Source organism: Crocodylus siamensis, chromosome 15 (assembly GCF_052110815.1).
Source record: "Crocodylus siamensis isolate JL-2025a chromosome 15, ASM5211081v1, whole genome shotgun sequence".
NCBI lineage: Eukaryota > Metazoa > Chordata > Crocodylia > Crocodylidae > Crocodylus > Crocodylus siamensis.
Genome location: NC_143409.1, coordinates 38584190 through 38596552, shown reverse-complemented (window position 1 = coordinate 38596552; position 12363 = coordinate 38584190). Strand labels below are relative to the sequence as shown.

The 12363-nt window shown below is 41.5% G+C and overlaps 1 protein-coding gene across 4 annotated transcripts in view; it reads right to left on the bottom strand.

Moving 5' to 3' along the window:
• The window catches only part of SLTM (SAFB like transcription modulator), a 30370-nt gene extending 18836 nt beyond the window's left edge, over positions 1-11534 (bottom strand). For 3 of the 4 annotated variants that reach the window (XM_090029296.1, XM_090029298.1, XM_090029299.1), the window contains exons 1-6: positions 11306-11534; positions 10804-10891; positions 3128-3192; positions 2550-2738; positions 1979-2026; positions 611-638 (exon numbers count right to left, since the gene is read on the bottom strand). In XM_090029296.1, coding sequence (XP_089885422.1) covers positions 611-638; positions 1979-2026; positions 2550-2738; positions 3128-3192; positions 10804-10891; positions 11306-11497 — 610 coding nt within the window. In that variant the 5' untranslated portion in view covers positions 11498-11534. The remainder of the gene's footprint in view (positions 1-610; positions 639-1978; positions 2027-2549; positions 2739-3127; positions 3193-10803; positions 10892-11305) is intronic. The other variant, XM_090029300.1, reaches the window with a different exon arrangement.
• Positions 11535-12363: the final 829 nt, after the last annotated feature.

The window sequence follows — 12363 nt, the reverse complement described above, 5'->3', positions numbered from 1 at the left end:
AGTCCACAAAACGTAGCATCCTTTGACTTCTCTCCAGAAAGTCTATCTGGTTGATCAGACATGTTAAAGTTGTTCTGTACCTTTCATTAAGTAGCATAGCTTAAAAAGAGGCTGGTGTTTAGACTCCTCCATGTATTTCTGAAAGCTTGCTTTACCATCCTTTGCATAGCTTGGAATTTCCAAGTGGCAGTGGGTCAAGATGATGATGGTCCATAATTTGTACAGTTTTAAGGTCAGTAGAGGAATATAACCAATAGTCAAGCACCATCAGTTACTGCAGTGCAAGGTGTTTTGAACAAGAGACTTACCATATATTTAAAATAAGAGGTCTTGAATATTTAGTTTGGGCATTTCGTTCAGTTAAAAAAAAACAAACCCACAGCATATCCATATTATTCATCCACCACAGTAACTGATATGCACTATAAATCAGTTCTGAAGAGAAAGATAAACCCATTGATAGAATGGATTCAAGTCCTGAACTTGAGACAACTGATGCTTAGTACTGAAAACAAATCTAATATTAGTCAACAGGCTGAAATGTACAAGTTGAGTTGCTTATTCTACCTTTTTAAAAACCCTCTTAACTCTACTAAACTTCAAAACATACCTCTCTCATTTTCTTCTTCTTCACCATCCTGTAAGAGAGGGAAGTCAAATAAGCATTTTTTTTGCTTTTAAAACTCAGTTTAAGCACAAAAGTCAAGACTGTCATCTCTACAGGAATCCAAATTTAGGCACAAGCATTAAACTAAAACTTAACTAGACGTTGGTCTTCATGCGTAATTTATACCAACGGTAATAAAAAAAGGCGAGTCTAAACTCCTTATGAAATTCACACAGCTGTGGATAGACACTACTATTTTCCATTTGACAAGTCCCTGTTTATGAGATTTCAACTGATTGCAATATGCCAACTTCTAACATTTTAGCCACACTGTACTGTGTTCTGTATACTAATATCTGTGAAACCTCATGAACCATGAGGCCATATTACTTCTTATTCTGTTGCATTGTTTCATAAAAGCCAGGAAGCAGTTATCTAGTTTTGTCGTATCTCGTGTACTTCAGAACTAGCAGTAGTTAATTATATAATGCTCAAAGCAAAGGAAAACTAATATAAAAACACATTCTTCAACATATCTACTTATTTAGGTGAAAGCTAACTTGGGGAATGAAAAGACATCACTTTTTCACTACTGAAATAATACTCCCAGAAAGATATACAAAATACTTTTATATTAGAATGTCTTCAGACGTGCCAGAACTCATTGGATCAATTTCAGAACTTGAAGAATTCTTTTAAAACAATAAATGGAAAAAATCATTTCCGAAACATGATTTTTAACATTCTAAATGTCAAAATGAAGTTCTTAACTGAAAGAAGCAATTTTTTAATACTTGAGAGCTATAGTGATATCTAACACAAAAGGATCATTTAAGGAGATACTCTGAAATATTTTCAGGTAAGTTAGCCAAGATTATATGTTGAGTGCCTTCCTTCAAGGCAGGGTTTTCAATGTTTTTGGAACAGCGTACCCCTGATGGCCAGACGTGGTATGGGAGGGGCGGGGGTGGCACACAGCCAGCTGTGGAGTGGGGGGGTGGCACGTGCGTGAATGCGGAGTGGCAACAGCCACCACGTGTGAGCTTTCCTCACGTCCAGGTGGCACCTGCATGGCAGTGCGAAATAGCGTATGGTAGCACTCCGTCCCTGCCCACTTGCGCATGCCCCCTAGGGCCTTCTCACATATACCCCTGGTTGACAACCCCTGCTCCAAGGTATAGATCACAGTCTGTTGAAAAGCCTTAACAAGTCAAGGTCATCCAGCCTGGAATCTGGCAGGCTTTAAACAGCAACTGTTTCCAATCATCTAAAGCTCAAAGCCTAAAAACTGATTTCAGAAAGGTCACTTTAGATCATTCTTTGCTTTGGTGTCCAAATCCATAAACGTAGGAAGAACAGTTCAGAACTTACATGGATAGTTGGAAACGTATCATCTTCTGTCTCTTGACCTTCAATTTCCTAAATTGAAAAAAAAGAAAAAAGAAAAAGACTTGCTAAATGAGCTAGCAGTTAACACTTACAAAAACCAAAAATCTCAAGATGTTCAGCTAACACAGACAAGCTTTTCAGTTCACAAAGCACATGCTCTCAATTAAGGATGGACATTGTCAAGTAGTCCTCATGGTCTATGCTTAGAAGGCTAGTGGGCTGCTTTTGCTGGCACCATTGATGAAGTTAATGATGCATCAAAAAGGTACTGGGGGAAGAGGTGAAAAAGAACCCCACATCACTAGAAACAGACTTTAAGGGTTTTGGCAGAAATCTGTCAACTAGTGCCACCTTTGTTTCAATAAAGTCATTTCAATACTATCCAGAGACAAGTTAAGAGCAGGAAGGACCAAGCGCTCTCTTTGAGGGAACTGGACAGAACAACCTAAGAAAGAAACCAGTTTAGCTTTTCAGGTAGTTTTAGACAGTAGACAATAGAAAGATGACTTTTTCTGATGTAAGTTCGTACAGTTTAACAAGTGTGGCAAGGTACCTGGCTTTCAGAGTCTCTCTCTGCATCTTCTGTTGTCGCTGCCTGTTCAGAGTCATGATCTCTCTCCTTTTCGGGAGGAGGCAGTTGTTTAGAATTCAAGTTCTCTTCATTTTCACCAGCTTCTTCAAAGTCCTTAAGTTCATCATTTCCATCTTGATCACTTGCATCTTGAGCCTCCAATTCATTTTCCTTTCAATGTGAACAAGATCTGGTATAACTAGAAATATTAGCTAGATTTTTCTTCCAATAAAATGTAGAGCGACTGCTTCTTCAGAAGGGTTATCACATCTAAACTTTCAACATCGATTGCTTATGTTGATCATTCCTAGAGTTTCCACTTTGGAGCCCACTTTATATTCTCTTGTAGAAAGTTATGCATCAAGATAAAAAGAGAGCCACATACTTCCATGTGCTTTGAATTCAGCAAGCAAGCGTCCTGTAGACTTGTAAATACCTGAGCAACGTTTTCAGACCTCCATCTAAGTTAGCTTTTGACAAATGGAGCTTTACAATTAAGACTTAACTCCATTTACCCAATTAGAACAGACCATCACATATTTTCCAAAATTTACTTTTACCTTAACAGAGGAATCATCTTCAACTGAAGCATCACCACATAGTTCATCAGCTTCCTGTTTTCTACCTAAAAAGACAGGATAAGCTAATGATGAGAGTTTAAGTTTAAGGATATAGGAAGCACCTTCATATGCATTAGTAGGTTTGATGGGAATTGTAACTGTTCTTTATAAAGCTACAGCTCACCTTACTCGCTCATCCTGGTATAAATTTCACAACGTCTAAATGTTTTAAGATTGACCTCAAAGATTATTACAAGTGAAGTTATACAAGCTACTACCACCAAGCCTGCAAAATTGGTACTTCTAGCATTGCCATCTTTCTTTCAGTATTTGTTTTTTCAGCTGCTATTTTCTAAATTATATTTTATTAAGAATGATCCTTAAGTGTCTATTAACAAGGACATTAAGCATTACAGTTCAGAATTAAGAGTTCAGCAAGGAGACACACCCATAATAACACGGATCACTTAACTTCTTAAGTGAAGAATTTTGTTAAGTATACATTTCCTTTCAACTTAGCACCCTCCCTTCCAATTATGGGCAAGTGTCACTAGGTAATGCAATTCCCTCTTCCCCAACAACAATAAACCCACACCTTAACTGCAGTAGTGGTGAAGCAGGCACATTTGCCTTGATATTTCATTATATCAACTATGACTCTTTGCAGTATCTGACATGCAAAGCAATTTCTGAATATTTTGAAGCTTGCAAGCTTCCTGAAGCTAGAAGACAGAAAAAGGGCAGATGCAGACTCTCTCAATTTGTTACATGAGAATCTAGCTGTCCTTATTTATGCTTTATTAAAAAAGCATAACAGAATTCTTAATCAGCATTGACTCTAGGTAAATATTTCACAACAGAAAGGAGTTTCATGAATGTAGCAATATGGGTTAAGCGTCCCCTATTCAGTTTGACAAATCCATTATTAGATCAATTCAGAAGTCTTTTTAAATCTGTTGCCCAAACTTAACCGTCTTAAACAAAATGTAATTTTTGTGCATTTAGAATGCAATACCACATTTAGCAAGTTATAAAAATGGCAAATTAAGTTAGGTTCTTGACTCTAACGTCTCAATTGTGTGGCTTTGCAAACAAAATATTCTTTCCACTCCACAAATTATTCTGATCTTGGAAAATACTAGATTAATCCATAAGTCTTCAGAATTCCACTATTTTCTGCCTTGTCTCTATTTGTATAATTCCAACAGCATGGTAGAATCTATATCAAAGTATGTATGAAGGCAGAATGCAAGACAGAGCAACATGATCCCACAGTGACTTTGACATATCCATTTGAATTCAAATTTGGTTCTTTCAAAAGTCATTCCTCTAATTTAATGTTTTGTTGCCTTCGTACAACTTCTCCATGTTCTATAGTAGATCCTTAATCTCCTTCTAAACCCACATCCAGACAGTCGCCCACAGCTGGTTATAAGCAAAGGCACCTGATGCCAAGGCTTTAACGTGTTGTTTCATTAAAGAATGTTCAGTCTCTAGCCTTTTCACAGTAAAGTCCAATTCACTTGCTTGTTTTGTTCGGGAAAGGAGATTAAATAGAAACATCTCCTGGGGAGGAGTACCACAAGTTGACATAAGACCCCCCTCAAACTGAGAATTACATTCAGCAATGGCATCTTGGAAACTCAATTTTCTTAAAAGTAGCCTCATACAAATAACGCAATAAAAATTTCTATATTTTTGGTTGAGGGGGTGGCTCAGATCAGACCCAAGGATATCTGTTTGAATGTCAAAGTCTCTCTTAGTATTAAATCCACCAAACAAAATATTGCAGTAAAGTAACCCCATGCTTATTCCTTGATGTAACACATATTCAGAAGCATGAGAAAGGATCCTCAGAGGCTGGTTTGAAGATAAGGACTGTGAGCCAAAAAAAGATAAAGTATCAATATGGCCGACTCAGATCCAGAATTACTACTTAAAAGTATCAATGCAGATAGTCTTTCCATGCTGGTGCAGCAGAGCTTCCAGCTGTTGGCAGGGCATCTTGACAAGAGACAGGCCTTCATATACAGAAAAGGAAGTGTTTGGTAGCATTCAATGTTGATATGGACTTTATTACATTAATGCTGGCCAACCAAAGATGAATCAAGAAGTGATTTATATGCAATGCCTGCATTGTTAAGATACCCATCACATGTTTTCAGGCAACACAGGAAACAAAGTAGATGCATAATACCACTGTCATTTAAAGGGACACAAAGTTGTGCTTTGCATGTCTGCATGTCTGTCAAAGAACATCTTCCAATCCAAGTCATCATGCTGGTAACATGATTTTGTTTCCTACATGCTAGTCATCCATTCAAAGGCACTTGAGACACCTCAGCCTATGACTGAGTATCTGACCTACAGCAAACAATACAGCACTCTCTGGAAGGCAACATATCAATTACAATTTAGAATAGTCTGACAGCTTTGGATGCTATATTTAACCAACATATCTACTGGTCACAACTGCCAGAAAGTTGTAACCTGCTCTATCTGTATGAACCTGCCTAAGCTGCATCACTCCTAGCTTGGACTGGCCAAAAAGATCAAAACATTTCTGAACTAGCAAAAAACTGCACCATCGTACAAGTTTATTTTCCATCTCATTTACATACTCCAGAAAGCTATCTGAATTTTCCTTGTTTGCAGTCTTTTAAACAAGTCATAATTTGCTAGTGAATGTGCTCTTTTGTCTGCATCTTGATAAAAAGGATAGGATTTTGGGGGGTGTTTGATTTCATCAATAAAAGAATTCACCCAAATCCTTACCTCCAAAAGATAACAATAAGTGGAGGGGGTTAAAATACAAAGGTTTGGGCAAATATCCCATACTTTCTTGCATATAAAAACATACCCAAGACTATAATATTCACCTTGGTTTTTAAAGGAAGAACGAAGGGGATCAGAGCAGCAGTCTCCTTTGGCAAGTCAGAAGTGACTAGTTACTATATTGTTTTCATTAAGAGGTATATACTTCAGACATCAAAATATCCACTATGTTTTTTCTAGTAGAATAACATCCCTCCCAATATAACATCAGTTTCACTTCAATGAGACAGTTGAGGAAGCACTTGGTAAGGAGCTGACAACAGACGTATGAAAAAAGTGATTTATGGCCATTTGATTTTTTACAGTTTTGGGAAACAGACAAATATGATAGATCACAATTTAGTTTTCATATTCTAATTTTATAAAAGCCTAAGTCCGTCCTCTGATTGGCTGTCTTGGGGGGGGGGTCTCTGTCCCTCCCCATCATTCTTGACAGGCAATTGGCTAGTATCAGAATAATGTCAACTCTAAGTGTAGAGCTCTCTGTAGTAGTTTCAGAAATGGAGCTCTATATGACAACAGTTTCAAAAAAGGAAGCTTGCTCATTTTCTTCTTCAAAATAGTAAAACTTTATTATTTTTACATTTAAAAGCTCAAGTTGAATTCAGTCCATAACTTAACTTAGGTTATAGACAATATAGTTTCTGCGTGCCTTGAAATGTGTGTTAGCTAATAAATCACTTTTATACCAGGAGTGGGCAACCTATAGCCCACACACTGTTTCTGGTCCAGACAATTTGTAAGTTAAATTATTCCCAACCAACAGCAGGCAAATAGCTCAAGAGAATCTCTCAAGTAACAAGCTGATTAAGAATAAACCTTCCTCACTGAAGCTAAGCTTACATGAACAGCCTTGGTAGTTAGCCAATAATCAGAACAGAATGGGAACGTTCATGAGAGCAGACCAAAAATGACTTGATTCAGAATAAACTTTGAAGAGTTCACCTTTGTTTCTTCATTGCAACTGCCAGACACAAAGCAGATCATAGCAGCTAACAAGATCAGAGTTGTTCCCTTGTGGGTACTTTTAACCATGTTAACCATAATAGAAATTTAACTGAAAGAAAGTGGGGATAGAATGAGCATGAACATCCTATTTTAACATTATCCCTGTAAAGTAAAGACTTGGATTGCATTTCAGATTAAACCAAGTCATTTACACTGTACAGAGAAAATTAAGTTGTACGCTAATGCTAAACCAGCACTTCTCAACCCAAGGATTACAAGAATATATGAAAGGGTCACAGACAGACTTTAAAAATGGATCAACCAAACTTAAAAAATGGATTATCCTTTGAAGGAGAAAAATGTGGGGAACCATTCCGTTTCCTTTGCAGCCTGGCAGAGTTCTAGCCTACAAGGGGCTCCCTGGGGCCCCCCCTGTTCCCCATACACTGGACTGCTGGGGCCTAGGGGCAGGGGGTCAGGAATTGAGACTGGGTTGAGGCTAGCCACTGATGTTTACAAATGAGCCCTGGTACAAAAAAAAAAAAAAAAGGTTTAGAGCCACAGTGGTAGACCATTTGTCATTTAAAATAAGAGAAAAACTTACAAAATCATATTGCAATACTAGAAGCAGGGAACATCCAGTAAAATGATTAGATAGCAGGTTTAAACATGCATGAAAGGGAACCTCCTTTTAAAATTAGCTTATGGAACACTTTAGCATAGGATGGAGAGGCTGATAATTTAAACCAGGTTCAAAAAAGGACCAGCCAAATTTATGGAGGAAGACTTCATGAACTTCAGTACTGAACGTGGAAGTTCAGGGTATGGCTTCAAAATTAGGGCTTTTAAGCCTCTGAATGCTATAAGACAGTGGTTCCCAAACTCTGGGCACCACCAACTTAAAACGATACAGCCTTAAGTACCACCAGCAATTTTTTGGTATATAAAAGTATTATAATAAACAGTGGTTAACACATACCACTGACAGGCTGTCTGTGTACCACTAGCGGTACCTGTACCACAGATTAGGAACCACTGCTGTAAGGGGAGAGGCACAGGCAATGGACCAGTTTGGACAGCCCCCCACCACTCTGCTGGGACTTTCCATCTTCCATGTCAAATTTTGGGTTTTTCATGAAGGGAGCTAAACAGCCTGGTTTTGAACTGAGCCAATTTTTCTTAACCACTGGAATGCTGTACAAACTTTGTTGAGGTTGTCTTTTTTCCAACACTCCCACCAATACAGACTAACTACAGCAAGAAGTTTGCAGAACTGCTCTTTTGTTCACACAGCAAGTCTTCTATCAGTCTTTTAAAGCCCGTCACATAGTTCAGGAGTAATGCTGGAATACAACTCCAAATCAACACTCCAGTCTAATTACCTAGATTCATGCAGCATTTCAAAGAAAAGACACTCACTTGGGAGTCTTCATTCCTCATTTCCTGTTTTTCATTAGTTACCACAAAGGATAAAAAAAGCTCACAGGAAAAGGGATAACACACCTTTTACTCAATCCATTTTCAATGTTCCAGGCAATGCTTTCTCAATCCAGACAGACCTGATCAGAGGAAGTGGAGAGACCTGGCAATTTCACAGGTATGAAGTGTCACTATAAAGGCAGTTATTGGGTTTATGATCAGAAACCTCTTTCAGTAAGCCTCTGAATAAAAGTTTATAGTTGCTACTTGAACTAAGAGGCAAATTCAGTCTCCCCACCTCCTTGACTATTCTGAGGACTCTATACCACACTACCCCCAGTCTTTCTAATGGAATCAATTCCCTCAACACTCCCAAGCCTCTCCTATTCATATGTTCCCCACCCCAACAGTAGCAGCATGAAGATTAGTGGTGTGGCCAACCTGTAGGAAGCCTCTGTGCACAGCATGAGGCAGACTAAGGAGGGAGCAGGCAGCAAATCAGGCAAGGAGCACAGGACGTGGAGCAAAAAGCAGACCAGAGCGGGCAAGGGAAGAGGTGCTTCAAGAGGGTGCAGGGCTAATTTGTAGCATGCCTCCCAAAAATATTGGCCCCTAAGGGACTATGCAAGAGACTTATTCAGAACTCTGGACAGCAGTGAGACAGCTAGAAAACTGGTTACTTTCACTTTGTTTGGGGTTTTTTTCTTTTCTCTTTTTAACGGCCCCAAACAGTTCAGCAGCAGCCCTTGAACATTCTGACTGCAGACAATTTGGGAGATAATGCTGCTTTTGTTAATAATGGATGAAATGATGCGTCTATACATACATATGTATATATGCATGCATAAAACGTGGATAGAAATCTAGATTTTAAAAGGACAGCTTACATCTGAAAGAGGCACAGGACACATCTCTTGCAAGGGACTTCCAACAGAAAGTTAACAACTGGACTTTAGGCATCTGTATTTTCAGATTTCTGGGGAAATTACAAGGTTTGACAGACTATTTCACGAGACAGGAAAAAAATAAATAGAAAGAAAGCAGAAGGGAGACCAAGTTAAATCCATGTAAACAACAGTCCAAGTGACAGGAAGTTCAGCAACTATACATGCACCAGTTTCTTTCTCCTTTCAACACTAAAAATCATTTTCACTGGTTCTGTGATGATTAAGATCTGTTGGATCATCTCTGTCTAAAATTATTTCCTGCAGTTATTCATCCAAAAAAGGGAACTCGTATCATACGTGAACAAGTGTATGCTAAGGTAGGCTAAACCTGTTCCTATAATTTTACTAGCCTCAAATCTAAGCAAGGAGAACCTGAAAACAATTCAGAAAACTAAATGACTGCTGTTGTTAACAAGCAATTATTCACTGGACTTAGTGAGTAGTACCCACTTATGATCAGCTTCCTCAAGTTTGCAAAGCATGTGCCTGAGCATAAAAACTTAAATCTCAATTAAGACAGCATACTACTGTCTTTTTGAAAGGGAGAATCCATGCACAGGTCACATGCAAACTTACATTTTAACTCTACTAGAAAGCTAGAAACAACATCTTAACTTGAATCTTTTGACTTCTTGACCCTTACAGTAATATCACTGGAAGGCAGAATGTCAGTAGGAAAGCATTACAGTAGGACTACCCAGGAGTAAGCTTCTCAGAGGCCAGTCCATAAGGATATATGTATTATTAAAATCGGGAGAATGAAGGAAAAGAGAAAAATCCCTGCAACAGCAGAAACAAAGAACAACTCAAGCTACATTTTGTATGACCACCAGACAGCAAGCAGAGATCAGCAAAAGGTTTTTAGGGTTTTTTTTAAAGCCTCTGTACGGTTTTGTTAACAACCCCCCCAAAAACAAAACAAACAAACAAGAACCCCAACAAAACTCTCCCCTACCTTAAATGAAACAATTTAGTTTCACTTCCTTGAGTAATTTTCATAGTTACTTTCCCCCCTTCTCAAAGGAAAACAGCACAAATTAAATTATGCTGATTGTACAAGCCTGTTTCTGTACAAGATCAGTTTTCATTCAAGATGATCAATTATTTTCAAAATGGTATTAGTCATCTCCCTCACACTGTACTGTTTCTGTTTTCAAGCTGAAAGGCAGTTTTAAAGCAGAAGCTGTTCGTTTCCAGAACAACTAGCCAGCACCTGTATTTGTAGGAGACTGCCCCATGCATAGCCAGCAAGCTATTGGGCCCCAAATGGGCATTTCTCGAGTATCAGCAGGAGAGGAGGGGAAACAGCCTTCCCTAAACACTCTTGCAGAAAAAAAGAACAAAATTCACCGCTGCACAGCAAGCAAGGGAGTCCAACCACCATCACCACAAGCCCTTCAGGATCTGGGCTCAAGACTGTCAGACAAGTGACCAGGTCACCTTTAACCTGATCAATACAACATCAATGCCCAAGGAATGAAACCAAGCATCACAGTACGAATACAAGAAGCACTGAAAGGTTTTAACCTTTGCCTTTGGTTGGTTTCTTGGTGGGTGTGTCAGTGGAAACGGTTATTTCGATGTTCTCTGGATCTCCTCCTTCTTCTTCGATAGCCTGCATAAGACACCACGAGTTAGGACTGATGCTTTACTCGGTTTAAACCACAAGTCCAGGCATTACACCAAGGATGAAGCCAGCCCAGTCATTTGCCCTCTCTAAGGGCGGAGGCAAGTGGGGATGGGTGGGCTGCACGGGCACCCAAGGGGGCGGGGAGCGCCCATCCCGGAGCACGGGCAGTCGGCCCGGGTGAGAGCGCGGCTTTTCCACAAGGCCGGAGCCCTGCGACAACCCGGCGGGCCGCTCAGACGGGCCCGGGCCCGGGCCCGGGCCCGGGCCCAGGCCCAGGCCGGCGCTTCACAGCGCTGCAAGCAGAATGCCGTGTCCGGGCCGGGCCGGGCGATGGCGTCGCAGGGCGGGGCGCGGCCGCAGGAGGCCCAGAGGCCGGCTGGGCCCCACGCCGCCTCTCACCTGCTTGAGGCGGGCGATGAGCACGGTCTTGACGCCGGTAATGTCCAGGTTGCGCCGCTTCAGCTCCGACTTGAGGTCGATGACGCGCAAGTCTGTAATCTTCTTGCTCTCGGTGGGGGGCAGCACCATGGCCCCAATAGGGGTGGCCCCGGCCCCCGCGGCGGGAGAGGAGGCGGCGGCGGCAGCGGCCATTTTAGGGCGAGTGAGCGCGGCGGCGGCGCGCACAATAAACCCCCACTTCTCCCCCCCACCCCCCCGCTGCCGCCCAGGACCCGGATGGAGGCGGCCCCGGCCGGCCCCGTGCGCATGCGCACGGCCGCACCTGAAGCCGGGCCAGGTCGGGCGGGCAGAGGCAGGAGCTTGCGCTATTGGCGGTGTCTTCCGGCCCGCTTGGGAAGGGGCCGGTTGCGGCGGTCTATGACTGACCCTGAGAGGCTGGCCGGGCCCTTTGGGTAGACGTGATATTTTGTATTAGACTGACGGAGTAGTTGCGAAAAAGCTCTTAGCAGGCTTTTAGCTGCAGCCGTCCTTCGTCAGGCACAGGGAGTGTGCGTGGGTCTGAGGCCCCAAGGAGTGAGACAAGCTAAACGTGTGTTGGGGTGTCAGAGAATGGAAGTAGGTAGAAAATAGGGAAACAGAAGGTAAAGTAGGGGAGGAGAGGGGACTGTACAGTCAGTAGTAATCCAAGGTGGAAAAGAGGCTGTTTGTGAAAAAGGAAATAGCTGGAAATTAGGAAGGCAAAGGGCAGGAAAGGAGGCAGGTGGCAGGAGGTGCTTTGCTGCCCAGGCCCGTTGGGAAAGTAGCTAAGGGTGTAGGTTGGACTTGCCGCCCCCCCAGTCCCGAGCTGTGGGGGGCTTCTTTTACGCTCCCCAAGTGCGGTAGTGGCAGAGCTGGTGAAGTACTCTAGGAGCTGGAAATGCTGCCCTGGGTAGTTCAGGCATGGCAGGGCCTGCGTCTCCCAACACGCAACTGGGACCCTTGTTAGAAGCTTACTTTGTGGCTTGTTTATTAGAAGGTACAAATTATCCCTAAACTAACTATGTTATTTCTAAAACCCA